Here is a 14,198-nt window from a genome sequence, read left to right as displayed (position 1 = left end):
GTTTCTGTTTTTATTTTCACTCCCAATACAATACTAACACCACATGCAAATCGTAACCCAAAGAGCTGCAAATCTCCGTGTTCCTACTAAAAGGGCCAAGAACAAAGGAGCCTGAACACATCATTGCCCAGCTGCCCTGAGATGTGTTTACAGCCACCGCACCCCCTCCGTGACCCCCTCCCCAACCTCCACAGCACCAGCACCCTCCAACCCACCTATCGGCTCCTCGGAAAGATGCTCTTTGGAAAAAGACCTGTGTTTAGTAATTTATGCCTCAGAGAAACTAAGCCATGGGACTGTGCCCAGAGTCAGCATCATCTCACCTTTATAAGATTATAAGAATGTTTTAACTTGTTTTCTCTCAAACATGTCCACAGAGGAGGGACATATATTAATATCCTTGCTATTCCCCAAAATAAATCACAACAATGTAGCTGCAGCCCAGTGACTGTAAGAGAACTGTAACAGCCTGCCTGCTGACTCATTTCCTGCGTTTACTCCTCTTTCACTCGTGTTGGCAGCGTGACCAAGTGCCACCCGATCCACACATCTTTGCCCTCCCACGAGAGCTTTGCTCTTTTTTATTTTCCCTTCTATTTCTGCTTCTCCCAGTGCTGCTGTTCTTAACATTTTCCCTTTTCAGAAAAATCAGCCTTTAGTTTGGAGGGGGCTGAGTAATAAGTAAAACCACCTCACTCGCTCATGAAAGCCAGAGTTCCAATTAGCCACTCCTGGCCCCACACTCATTGCCTTCCCGACTTCTAACGGGAAGAGGGAGAGAGAAGGTGAAACAAGTATAGTTCATGTGAACACAGTATGTCAAAAAGGAAGGATTTGCTATTGAGCCAGAATTATTTTATCTCCAAAACCACCTTCTCACTAATCAAAATCCACACATAATTAAAATGTAGAAAAAAAAAAAAAAAAAAAAAAAAGCCGGCGCAACCTCAAACACTGCCCCTGTGAAGTCATTTTGCAATCATGGGTAATCTGTTCGGAGGAGAGTGCGTCCAAGGCGGACGCTCTGCTGGCCTGGGCTCCGAACCAACCGCGTGCCAGCAGGGAACTCGGGCACATCAGAGTGGGGTTTTTGTTATTCTCAAATTGCCCTTAAAAAAACTGTAAGAGCTTTATTGAGATAAAATCACATACCATCCCATTCACCCATTTAAAGTGCACAGTCCAGTGGTTTTAGTGCATTCAGAGCAGTGAACCAGCATTATAATCAATGGTAGGACAACCTCGCCACCCCGAAAGGAAACTCTCTTTTAGGCCTCGCCCGCCCACCCTCCCATCGCTCCAGCAACCACTAATGTACCTTCTGTCTCCAAGGTTTACCTATTATTGATGGTTCACGTAAACAATCACATATGTGGCCTTGTACTGTATCTGGCTTTTTCACTTAGCCAAGTGTTTTCAAGGCTCATCTGGCTGTCGATGTGTCGGTACTTTTAACAGTTGAGTAACATTCCATTGTGTGGCTATACCAGTTTTCATTCATCCATTAGTTGATGGATACCTGGCTAGCTTCTACCTTTTGGCTATTATGAACAATGCTGCTATGAATGCCTCCGTATACATTTTGGTGTGGATATGTTTTGTTTTGTTTTTAATTTCTCTCAGGCCTATAACTCAAACTGGAATTGCTGAGTCATATGATAGCTCTTATAATTTAACCTTTTTGAGGAACTGCCAAACTTTTTTCCAAAGCAGTTGCACCATTTTACCTTCCCACCAGCAACACAGGAGGGTTCTAATCTCTCCACTTCCATGCCAACACTAGTTACTCTCTGTCTTTCAATTATAGCCCTCCTAATGGGCATACTGCTTACTCAACTCCAAAACAACCTGCTACAATTAGATGTTTTTCCTACATCCAGAAGGAGTGTTTGGATTGGATCTACCCCTGGCAGGAAACAGAGGTCTTTCCCAAGCTCTCATAACACTTCACCTTTCAGGGGAAAAACACAGAGACTCCTTGCAAGTAAACCCCAATACTTTCAAAACAGGATACAGAACAGATTTCCTCAGCAAATCCCTGGCAATGACGAAGAGCTGGGGGACCACTACTGTGGTTACCCAGGTCTCTCTCAGGTGTAGGGGTGTGTGTGTGTGTGTATGTGTGTGTGTGTGTGTGTGTGTATGCTGCCAATTCAAATCCTTCAGACAACCCCAAAGATTTTCTACCCTTTGCAACAAATACCTGCAGGCATTCTGGGTGATCTGCGGCGAAATGCTTCCAGTCGTCCAGGGTGTAATGCTTGTGAACCGCTGTAAACATGGAGTGCTAGGGAATGAAACAGCACCGTTAGGATGAGAAGTCAAGTGAGCCTCCTTCCTCTGTAAGGTGGAGGTCAGCCAACAATACAAAAGCATTGGAGGTTTCTGCCAGTCACGTTTAATTAGCTTTGAATATGCTCCTAGAAGCCAAAAACAGACAAAGGTGAAACCAGTGACATCACAAAGGGGTTTTCCATTCTAACACCACATTCAGTATGTAGGAGGCTCTGCCAGGAGGCAGGGGAGGGAAGGGGGAGAGTTTGAGCCCTGTCCCGTTGACTACCTGCATTAGGCCAAGAGCAGGTCCCCTGCCCATACAAAGGGCCTCCTCAAGGCCAATTGTGCTTAGCCAATCTGAGAAAGCCTCAACTTATACCTGAAAGCTTTTCCTTGTGGTCACAACATAAGTATTTCTTGCTAAAAGCCAAACCCATCAGGCAGTGGGTATCCCTAAGGAAGGAAATTATATAAATTATAACAGGAAGTCTATGACTACCAACCTGCCATTTATTGAGTACCTACCTTTGGGCAAGCAGTGTGCATACATTATTTCATTCACTTCTCAGAACAACTTTGTGCACCAATATTAGCTTTGTGGGCAGAAAAGAGCGTAGGAAGTTTAAATGTAAGACATTTCACCATTGCCTGGCCAGTAAGGGGCAAAGGCAGAATCAGACTCAAATTTGACGGCAGAGCTGAGGCTCCTTCCCCTACACCAGGGCCTCTCTCATCACTTCTCTGGTCCTTTTCTCCACCCGCAGCTTCCCATTCTAAAATTCCATGACTTCATTCACTCGCACTAACTCAATGGATCCCAGAAATAGAAACTGCATAGTACCCATGCACGGGGAGCTATTTCAGTGTATTCTGCCTCGTTAATGGGGAATCTTTCCCGGGAAAATGGGAAAAGCATAACAAAGTGTATGTTTTTCATGGACTAATAATCTGATATGTGAATTAATCAGGGCTATTTATTGCTCCCTGATTCCACTCACTTTTACACCAATACATAATTCATTAGTAGTGATGGCTGATCACAGAGCAGAGCAAGGAACAGATGGGGAGGGGAAAAAAATACAAATTCCTTCAGCAATTAATTTATTAGCCTCTGGCCCAAAGCTCAGTGGGGACTGAGGGCTGACAGATAATACAACTGACAGATCTATGGAGTCAGACAGACCACCTCCTAAGCCATGCTTTGAGCTCATAATTTGTTTAAAGATCTTCCTGCTAATCACTGGCTAATAATGACTCCCAGCACCTCCTGAGGTTAGACTTGCTGCCCACAGCCAGAAGCTCTTTCAACTAATTGGATTTATTTTTTTTTCACTTGGCAGGATTATCAGGGGAAATAGATGTGCACACCCTGTGCCTGTGGCAAGTGGATGTCTGCATCTCGGATGAATAGAAGGCCTTGCACCTGGGACACGGCTGCGTGAGACACAGTCCTGCCCACAGAAAGCTTCTCCTTTACTTTCCCCAAGGCTGGGATACTAGCTACTCTGTTTATAGGAAATTGGACTGGCAGTTGGTTAAGGGGGACTGTGCCCTTGTACTGTGATCCGTCTGTGTAAATTGAGAGGCAACTCCCTTATTCTGGAGTCTGTTTGGGTTTGAAACTTAAATTTGTCTCTACTTGGCTGAATGCCCTGGGCCAAATTATCTTTCCTCTCCCTCTCTGCCTCAGTTTCCTCATCTGTAGAAGGAACCTACCTGGTGAAGCTGTGACAACATTACATCATCATATCCAGGGTTTGGCATGTAAAGTGCTCAGTGAGTGCTTTCTGCATAATGTAACAAAGCTACAGCACAGACTGCACATGAAGCAGTTATATGTTCATTTAAGGGCACTCTCTCTCTCTTTTATATTATGGCACTCAGCTAACTTTACAATGTGACACAATGTCCACCTTCTTCCTGTAGCTCTAATTTCCAAACTATCATGGGCATCTTCAAGGAAGCAATGGATGTGGCTCTAGGCCAGTGGTCGGCAACCTATTAGTCAACAGAGCCAAATACCAACAGTACAACGATTGAAATTTCTTTTGAGAGCCAAATTTTTTAAACTTAAACTTCTTCTAACGCCACTTCTTCAAAATAGACTTGCCCAGGCCATGGTATTTTGTGGAAGAGCCAGACTCAAGGGGCCAGAGAGCCGCATGTGGCTCACGAGCCGGAGTTTGCCGATCATGGCTCTAGGCCATCTCATGGACTGCAAAGTCCAGACTCCACCCATTTTTTCTAAATGAAAAGCAGGGAAGAACAGAAGTGCTTCCCACAACAATCAGACTTGGAACCAAATACTTCAGTCCCAGCCAAGGATCCAAGTGTCTCCCTTTTCTTCTCTTCCCTGTGTCCACACAAGACCAGGATGGGCTCCTGACAAGATCCAGTGTGAATGGTGGAGGGAAAAAGCCCACCGCCCTACCTGTGCCATCACTGCTGCCATCTCAAATGTCCCCACGGTGTCCATGTTGGCCACAATGATGGGAATCCCTGAGTAGGTCTGCTTGGAGTTTCGAAATGTGAAGGTTCGCTCCAGATCCACCTATTGGCAGAAAGGAAAAAGAACTGCTTTGCTCTTTGCATGATTTCCGGGATTTTCTAGAATCGGAAGCAAGTGGAAAGAACACAAAGGAAGTGTATGCCCCTTAGTCCCCAGATTCGCTTAGTGCTGGGCCAGGTGTCGCAAAGACAGGAGAGTCCCTGAGGAGACCGAGTAGTGGCTATTACCCAGGTACAAAAGCTGAACCCGGCTCCTCAGCATCCTCAAGTGCCAGCACTGTCACTCATCATTTGCCATCCATCCAGCCTCTGGATCCGAAGTCCTATCCTTCAGGAGCCTCTCCCATAGCACTGCCTCCTCTGTCCCCAGCCTGGCTCATCCGAGCCCCACACCCCCATACACATTCTCCACTTCCCAACACTGGAGAACCAGTCCCCCCTCAGAGAAAATCCATCCCACTCTGCCCTGCCACGCACGGCCCTCCCTGTCCTTCTCCCCTTCCCCTCCAAATTCACCCTCCAGCCAGCCGCAAACCATTAATCCCTCCACCTTCCAGCCTCCTTGGCTGCTTTGTAATCAGGAGCATCTTTCAAAGAGCTGGGGAGGGGGCACTGCAACCACCTGTGCACATAAACACGTGCTCCTCTGACTCAGAAACAGCTGGAGGGAGGGCCCTCCAACTCCAGCGTTGCATTGAGGACACTGAGGACTAAGTCCACTCTCAGGAGAGCTGGGCCAGGACGGCAGGTTCAGCAAAAGCAGCGTGCTAGGTGCTCATCCAGAGCCAGCAGAGTGAAATTACTTCTGGGGCAGACTGCAGGCCGGTGAGCTCACAGCTCCATTCCTCACCCTTCTCCTGCCATGGACCATCACAGGGAGGCCCCTGCAGGCTCCTTCCCCAGGTTGGTTTCTGGCTGTGGTCAGCCAATGGGGATCCCTGGGGAGGAAACTGGGGGAGAGTGAGCCTGGGTGTAGTCAGGGTCGCTCTCCCAGGACCCCTCTGCCCAGGCCCGCAGGATCTTGGTTCCAGCTTTCAGAGCCATCTCAGTCCCGGGGCCTAGAAAGATCGCCTTCCCCCGATTTGGAAGTGGCTTCTCTCTGCTGCCAACCTCTGGAGTGTCTCAATATCGCATTTGGCATCTCAACAATGTCGGGAGGTCTTGTATTAAATTCCCTGCTTTAAATATGAAGCAGTTTGTTTCCTTGGCTGGATCTGATGGACACAGAACCTACTGGGAGTAGGCACTTCCCCGGGGAGAACCAGCAAAAGAAACACAGGGATGTATCTCAAGCTTCTGAAATAAGCCGGACCTATCTCTCTGAATCCTGGCCTTCGTGAGTACACTGGCAAACAACCATTTCTGCCAGTGTTTATCTAGTTCCTTCTTTTATTCTTTTCAGTTGAGACAAGTTTCACTTTGTCAATAGTAAAATGTCCAAAAAGAACAAAAAACAAAACAAAACACCATGGGACATCTCAGGCCGCCTTGCCTTTTCATGTCTCTGCTTCTCCACACACGACTCCCTGCCCACCGGCTTCCTGGGTGAACGATGATGTAAGGAGGTCCGCACGGACCTTAAACAGCAACAACGAGGGGGAATGAGATGCTGTCACTGCCTGGGCATAGGGGGGAGGTCTCCCCTTCTCCAGTTCTTCATTATGAGTCTTGGTTCTACTTCAGTGAAGCAAGCCACAGTTAGGTTCTGAAAGATAACTGAAGAGGTCGTATTTGTTGCCACCTTCTGTGTTGGTTAATGGCCCTCACATTTTGACCTCTATGGCTTAAAAAAATCAGAATTTCTTGGTGTCAAATTACTCTTCCCAAGATGCCTGGGGAGAGATGCTATCCTGCCCCCAGCCGAGCGCACAATGGGTTTTGGGGGGCACTCCAAAACCGATGGGCGAGACACACAAACAGAGCTCTTCATGGGAAAGGCCAGCCTTGGCAACGGACTCTCCCCCCCACTTCTAGTCTTCTCCATACAGTAGGTTCTATGCAATCCTTAATTCTAAAAGTGATAAATGAGAAGATCTCCCCATTCTTATCAACACACACACACACACACACACACACACACACACACCAGACCAGTTGTTCACTGAGAGATATCTAATTCCAGTCTCCCAGGAACAAAACTGGGAATTTAATCTGCCACGGCTGGTCAGTGCACCAAATATAGCACCTCCAAACTGTCACTCAGCTGAACTGATGTGACAGGGAACATAAAGTAATAAACCGCCCCTCCCCCACCCGCAGCCCTTCAAACCTACCTCATGCAAGTCAGCCTGCACGAGAGGGGGCCCGAAAGGACAAACTGTGGCCCTCCTACAGCAGTTCTAAATGCCTCATTGCAAGTCAAAGTAGCAGGCTGTTTTATGGATCTTGCTCTATACTTCTACCTTCACAAACACAGTTTCGTTGCTGACCAGGAGAGCACCAGGACCTGGTGTCACGGGGAGCCAGCCGGGCCTGCAAACCACTTCCCCTTCCTTCCTCCCAAGTCCTGTGTGCATACATATGGACACCCAGTCCACACATTACGTTCCACGCACACACATCTCCATTCCCACAAACACCTGCCATTTGGCCACTTTCTGAGGTCAGAGGCAACATTACCAACAGCATGGATGGCCTCTGAGAAAACACGCTTGGCAAATAGACCTTTGCGAGCCTTGGGATCAGCTCCAAGTCACGAGGGCAGGGAAATCCATGATCCTGAGTACTGGGAGAGGGCCCAAAAGGAAGAGCACAGCCCACGGGCCCTGTCCAGTGAGGAAGGGTCAGGAGACCCTTCTGCCTAGACCTGTGGATTGCCCTAATTAAAGCAATTCTCTTATTAACTGCTTTGTTCCCATGATGCCAGAATTTACAATGAGTATTAATAAGTCACAAGGGCAAACTCTACACAGAGTAGGAATAGTCCTATCTGAACCCATTTTCGTATATGGTCAGTTATATATTGCTTTCTCTCAAGTTTGAAGAGCGTATGATGTTAAAGTTGTAAATACTTCATCACAAGAGAAATTAGTCAAGCACTCTGAAAGTGTTTTCACTCTTAATGTGGTGTACAGGAAGATATTAGAATAAGTTTAATCAATTTATCAGTCATTGTATCAGTGTTGTTTTTACAAGATGTTTTAGTTGTTTTTATATCATGTCTTTGTTGTTATATCATGTCATGTTGTGATTATTATTTATTAATAAGCTTATATATTATTTTCAACTACATCTTACTAGTTTTCTTTCATCTATGACACTTCTATTATAGAAAAAGGGCAAATAGCAATATTAAAATATTTCCTCTCATTAACTCCCCTTTAATGTGCACGAATTTTGTGCACCGGGCCACTAGTCTATCAATAAAGACAAAGTCTTGCCCTGGCCAATGTGACTCAGTGATTAGAGCATCAGCCTTACATACCGAAGGGTTGGTTTCATTCCCTGTCAAAGGCACATACCTGAGTTGCAAGTTCCATCTCTGCCCAGGCTACAGTCGGGTGCATGCAGGAGGCAACCAATGGATGTGTCTCTCTCACATTAGTGTTCCTCTCCCCACACCTCTCTTTTTCCTTCTAAAAAATAATAAATAAATCAATGGGAAAAAAATATCCTTTGGTGAAGATTAACAACAACAACAAAAAGACAAGGTCTTGCCTCAGTCAACAAACATATCAATTCTTCTGAAAGATGACTCAACTGCCCCCACACAGACCTGTGGCACTTACATTTTTATGTGCCAGGGGCTTGGTTGAAACTATGGATGTCCCAGCCCAGTGTGTCTTGTGGGTGAAGGCAATGAATGGATGACCAGTTGAGAGATGGCTGCCCATCTGGTGCAACCACTGAGAGGCCTCCTGGGTCATCTCCACCTGGACCCTTTGCCTCTGGAAGGTGACTTCCATTTTATATGACACTTGTGGAAATGCCCCACCATGAGTGCTCAAACTTCCGGGCTGGGAGAACACTCTGTCCTTCTCTCCACTTCCTGCTCACAATGATCAGCACCAGGTCTGGCTCTTAGCAACACTGTTGCAGTGATCAATCTTGTCAACCTCAAAACTCTCTCTTCTGGGCAAGACTGCTCTAAGGGGTATGTTTTCTGTCCTGGCTCCACTCAAATCTGCTTTTTGATTCAGCTCAAAGTCTGGCCATTTTCCAGTCATTTACTTTCAAATTTGCATTCTGGTATGACTCCTGCCAGGGAGCAGACATTTGGCTTCTATCTGATTGTGCAATGAAAATATTTTAATCCGCCTCTAAAACATTTCAAGCATCCTCCAGCAAACTGAGAAGACACTGAGAGGGGATCAGAAGCCTAGCTTGACCTCGGCCTCACTACATCCCTCAACACCACTGAAGCAGGCAGTCTGATTATGAGGGGTAGCCAGCCAGGCAGCTGCCTCAGGCAACAGGGAGATAAACTATTACAGGAACCGATTGGAAAGGCAATGCCAGTTAACTCAGGTTTCCTGGCACAGAGCTGGCAAATTCCCACAAAACTGGAAATATGAAAACCTTTCCCTAGGACACAGAGTTCTCATTGCAATGCTTACATGTAGCTTATAGAGTATCATCAGAGGCGGGTCATTAATAGTTTCAATCAGCCCAAATTATTAAGCCAAATGATATATGATATCATACTCTTCCCTGGGAAAGAGTAATTCATTCTATTACATAAATTCTAAATGTTTTACCTTCTCAAGATGTTTCCTGGTTCAGAAAATACATATAATATATCCTTGTTTTAAAAATATAATTTTTCTTAAAAGTTCCTCTCTACTTAGTGAGTTCTGAACAAATATTTAAAGAATATTGAGACCACCGAATTATTAGCCTTCCTAGAATCCCTATGTTTCATCTTAGTCTGGTCTTAGGCACTGACCACAGCTTATACCTGGGGAAGCCCAGGCTGGCCATGCAAACTGTTTATTCTTCTTTAAAGTCTGTGTCTCTTTAACACTTGAATGAACACGAAGAACAGGCACGGTCACCCAACTAGCTAGCATGACAAAGGTTAACGTTCCTCTCCTGCCTATTCCATCCTGTGCTGTCCCAACCTCTCTGGCCGCAGACCACCAGCCCTCCTGCTTGAGACTGAGAAGGTGACTTGGTTCTGGTCACTGGCTAAGGCAGGAGGCCTCCCTAATCTAAACAAGCCCTTGGCTGGCAGCACCAGGCACTGCAGTTGAGCTTGGGCACCGGTGGGCAGCCGGCCGGTTTATTTATGGTCTTTAGACTGGGCTGTAAAGAACAGCGTGCTGGCTCAGCCTCCTCCTGTTTACTCCTGTGGCCGCAGCCTCCAGACCCCGTCCAGCTCCCTCGCCTCCCTCTCCAGCCCTCAGCAGACCAGGCAAAGCCATGGTCACCAGCACACACCACTCCGGGGGACCCTGCCTTTCTGTGCAGCTAGTTTAACCTTCAGAGTTTGACCTTCCTCCTCACCAGTAGGGGCATCCCAACCCCCACACCGAGGCTATTTCCAGTCCAGTCCTCCACCTGTTCTTCAAGCTTGGATCCAGTTTGCCCCCCAACTCCCCGCCTGCACCCCAGTGCTTTCAGCCTCTCAGCCTCGCTAGGACTGGGCAGCCGTCCAGTCAGGAGGGTGCCACTCGGCACGGGTCCCACCCTCCCGGCAAGGCCACTGAAACGCCCAGAGTAAACCCTGAAGTTTCCCTGAATTGCAAATATTTTAAAGAAATTCTACTGCTGGATCTGACACTAAACCAACAGCAGTTTTCTGCACTAAGAAGCAGCGTCAAAATCACAAGTATCTTCCGTTGTTTTTTCCTTTTATGATCTGGCTCCTTTTCCCCTAAATGCACCCGTCCTGCCTCCCCATTCTGGCTCCTCATTGGCCCCCTGGATCTTTGCGGACTTGCCCCGCGGGGTCTCCCCGACCCCCCCCCCCCCCCAGCCTAAGATAAGCTTTACAATGTTAGGGTCCCCCTGGCCCCCCGGAGACACCTCTTCCCGGCAGGGAACCAGAGGGCTCTCCCCTGTCTCCTGTCGCACCCCAGCCACCCTCAGACACAGCAAGGCAGGGAAGGTACCTTTACCACATTGCTCCCCTTCCACCACCTGCCCCGCCGCCCAGAACCGGCCCAGCCACCCCCAGGGAGCGTCCCACCTCAGCTCGGCTCTTGAGGCTGCTGCGCTTGGGCCGCAGGAGGACATCCTTGAAGTCCAGCTTGAGGTCCGCATCGATGCGGGGCATGGTGCGGGTCCGCTAGCCCGCAGCCCGCAGCTCCTTCCTGCGGCGCCGGCGCGGGGCGGGCAGGCCGGGCGCGGGGCGGGGCGGCGGGCGGGGGCGGGGAGGGCGCGGGAGGCGGGCAAGGGGCGTGCGGGCCGGCGTGGCGCCGTGGCAGGAGCAGGTGCGGCAGCCGGTGCTCAGTGCTCAGTGCTCGGTGCTCGCGGGAGGCCCTGCGCGCTGTGCGCTTAGGACCGGGACGCTGCGCCCGCCCCTCTCCTGGGGCCCCGGTGGGAAGGGGAAGGGGTGGGAAGGGGACGGCCGGCGGGTTAGGGACCCATCAGTGGCCGCAAAGTCCGTCTGACATTTTTAGCAACCCCCTCCCTCCCTGCCTCCCTCCCTCCGTTTATAGCAGCAGGTTACGGAGCCTGAATTGTTGGCGGGGAAGGGGGGAGGTGGGAGGAGGCGGGCTGGACACAACCCTTCTCATTCTGAGGTTCCTATGGTGTGTGACAGTCTTTCCCAAAGGAAAAGAAAAGGCCACTCTTTGAAAGGTTCTGCGTCACCGTTCTCTAATTTTAAGCCCACTGTGTCCACCAAGTGCTGAGTCAGACTTTCGCATGCAAAAAAAAAAAAAAAAAAAAAAAAAGAAAAAAGAAAAGAAAAGAAAAGAAAAGAAAAGAAAAGAAAAGAAAAGAAAAGAAAAGAAAAGAAAAGAAAAAGAAACCCTTGGGAAGCCCCATAGAATTAAGGAAGAGTGTGGCCAGGTAAATCTGTCAGCAGCAATGGGAATGACACAATTTTCTGACCTCTGGGTTTCAGAGTGGGTTGGTTTTTTTTTTTGTGTGTGTGTGTGGGGGGGGGAGGGGGGTGATGGTTGGGAGGGGGTGGTTAATCCTCACCCAAGGATATATTTTCCAGAGGGGGAAAGAATTGACCACATACAGGCACATGCCTTGGGGGGAGAGGGTGAATCAAACTTGCAATCCAGGTAGTACCCATGACCCTTGGTGTGGGCTCATGCTCTAACCACTGAACCACACCAGCCAGTGCATGGTGGGTTTTAATAAAGGTAGTGAAGCCCATAATCATCATAGATCCTGGGATTTAACGGACCTGAGCCTCCTCTCTAGAGTTACCAGTGATGTCAGTTATTTTTAATTCACTTGTTGACCTTGGGAGTCTTAGGGGGCTTAGGAATGTGCTTAATAGTGCTTGGCCTGCACTTGCTCATTCACTCTCCCAATGACCCAATGAAAAAGGAGCCACTTTGCAGATAAAGAAGATGAGGATCATATACATGAAATATCTTCCCTGTGGTTGCAGTAAAAAATATAGATATCTCAATCCTTAACATACAATACAAACTGAGCTAATGCTGCTTTTCCCTTGAGACCCTTCTCTGCCTGGCTGCAAAATCTGACCCCACCTATTTCTAGATGGATGACCTTGGGGGAGTCACTTAATTTCTCAGTTTCCTCATAGGTTAAAAAGAGAAGGGGAGGAAAAGAGTGCTATCCTCTTCCATGCTTATGTGATTGATTAATTAATTAATTAATTAATTGTGTGTGTGTGTGTGTGTGTGCATGATGCATATGCATGTTAATAACCACTATAAAATAGTCCATATCCTAATGGACACACACAATGTATATTCCATAGTTGCTCAATAAGTAGTAGCTAGCTATTGGAGGTCACATGTTACATTATATGAATAATCCTACCTAATAAAAGAGTAATATGCAAATCGACTGTCACACACAAGATGGCTGCCACCATGTGGACACAATATGGCTGCCACAGGATGGCCAGCAGGGGAGGGTAGTTGTGAGCGGTCAGGCCAGCAGGGGAGGGCAGTTAGGGGTGACTAGGCCAGCAGGGAGGGCAGTTGGGGGACCAGGCTAGCAGGGGAGAGCAGTTGGGGAAAACCAGGCCTACAGGGGAGGGAAGTTGGGGGGGACCAGACCAGCAGGGATGGTCAGTTAGGGATGACCAAGCCTACAGGGAAGGCAGTTGGGGCAAACCAGACCTGCAGGTGAGGGCAGACAGGGGGGACCAGGCTGGCAGGGGAGCAGTTAGGTGTCAATCAGGCTGGCAGGGAAGTGGTTAGGGGCAATCAGGCAGGCAGGCAGAAGAGTGGTTGGAAGCCATAGTCCTGGATTGTGAGAGGGATGCCCCAGATTGGAGAGAGTGCAGGCCTGGCTGAGGGACACAACCACACTCTTGTGCACGAATTTCATCACTGGGCCTCCAGTACTATATATCCTCAAATTAGTTTGCTAAATGCTCAAAAGCAATTGTCTGCAGCCTGGACCTGTTCTCAATGAATTCATATTTTGTATGGCTAACCATAAAGACACATCACAATATTCATTTAACGCAAATGTCTTTAGAGATAAAAGTTATGGGGGAAGAAAATAATCTTCCTTCCACCTCTCTAAATTCTTCTGGCTGGCCTAATAATCAAATTCACATGAGACAGATTGACAGGAGAAAATAACCAAATTGAGTAGATAGGTACATACAGAGGCTCCATGAGACTATGTGATTCAGGGACAAACTGGACACTTACGCCTTATAAATTGGGGTTGTGGTTTGAAACTTCAAAGGACAGGAAGGCATTTCACATGGAGAAGGAAAAGCAAATAATGGTTAATAAATGTTTGCTGGGCCATCTGAAATGATGGGACACAGAGAGGACTTGGATTAAAGGGGCCTTGTTAGCTTCCTCTTACCTATCACACACTTATTACCTATTATATGACCTCCCTTCCTAGAGCAGGACCTCTATCAAAATTCTTTTAGGCAATTAGGAGGAAGTTTAAAAGTTTTCCCTGTGTTTTTTGTTTCTTAAAAAATAACCACTACAAAATAGTCCACTTCCTAAAGAGGCAGGTTTTGGGGTGGCAAAGTTTGCTTCCCCTCAAGGTCTTGGCCCATCCCACTTGTTCTCGTCATCTCTGCCCTACAGGAAGTCCTTGGTGTTTCATGGGAGGAAAACGAAAGTTAGCAGGGAGAGAATGAAAGTAACCACAATTAGTCCAGCCAACAAAATAGGACTCCTATCAAATTGCTGGGAGCCAGCCAGATGTGCTGCTTATTTCCAAAGTAGTGAGGGAGCCTAATTCTGATCTTGAGTTCCTAATTAAAAAGAAAAGAAAAGAAAAACATAATTACTGTATGATGTGGTTATTTAAAAATAATTCTCCCTAAAGCAAAAAGA

General features: G+C 47.6%; 1 protein-coding gene across 1 annotated transcript in view; it reads right to left on the bottom strand.

The window, feature by feature from the left end:
- Positions 1 to 11,360, bottom strand: part of GMPR (guanosine monophosphate reductase) — a 39,917-nt gene extending 28,557 nt beyond the window's left edge. Inside the window, exons 1-3 of the mRNA XM_084872744.1 lie at positions 10,916 to 11,360; positions 4,709 to 4,828; positions 2,204 to 2,287 (exon numbers count right to left, since the gene is read on the bottom strand). Coding sequence (XP_084728870.1) covers positions 2,204 to 2,287; positions 4,709 to 4,828; positions 10,916 to 11,002 — 291 coding nt within the window. The 5' untranslated portion in view covers positions 11,003 to 11,360. The remainder of the gene's footprint in view (positions 1 to 2,203; positions 2,288 to 4,708; positions 4,829 to 10,915) is intronic.
- Between the last annotated feature and the right edge of the window lie 2,838 nt (positions 11,361 to 14,198).

This window comes from Pipistrellus hanaki, assembly GCF_964339955.1.
Source record: "Pipistrellus hanaki genome assembly, chromosome: 2".
Classification (NCBI taxonomy): domain Eukaryota; kingdom Metazoa; phylum Chordata; class Mammalia; order Chiroptera; family Vespertilionidae; genus Pipistrellus; species Pipistrellus hanaki.
The sequence above is the reverse complement of the archived record's forward strand: the minus strand, read 5'-3'. Positions and strand labels throughout refer to the sequence as shown.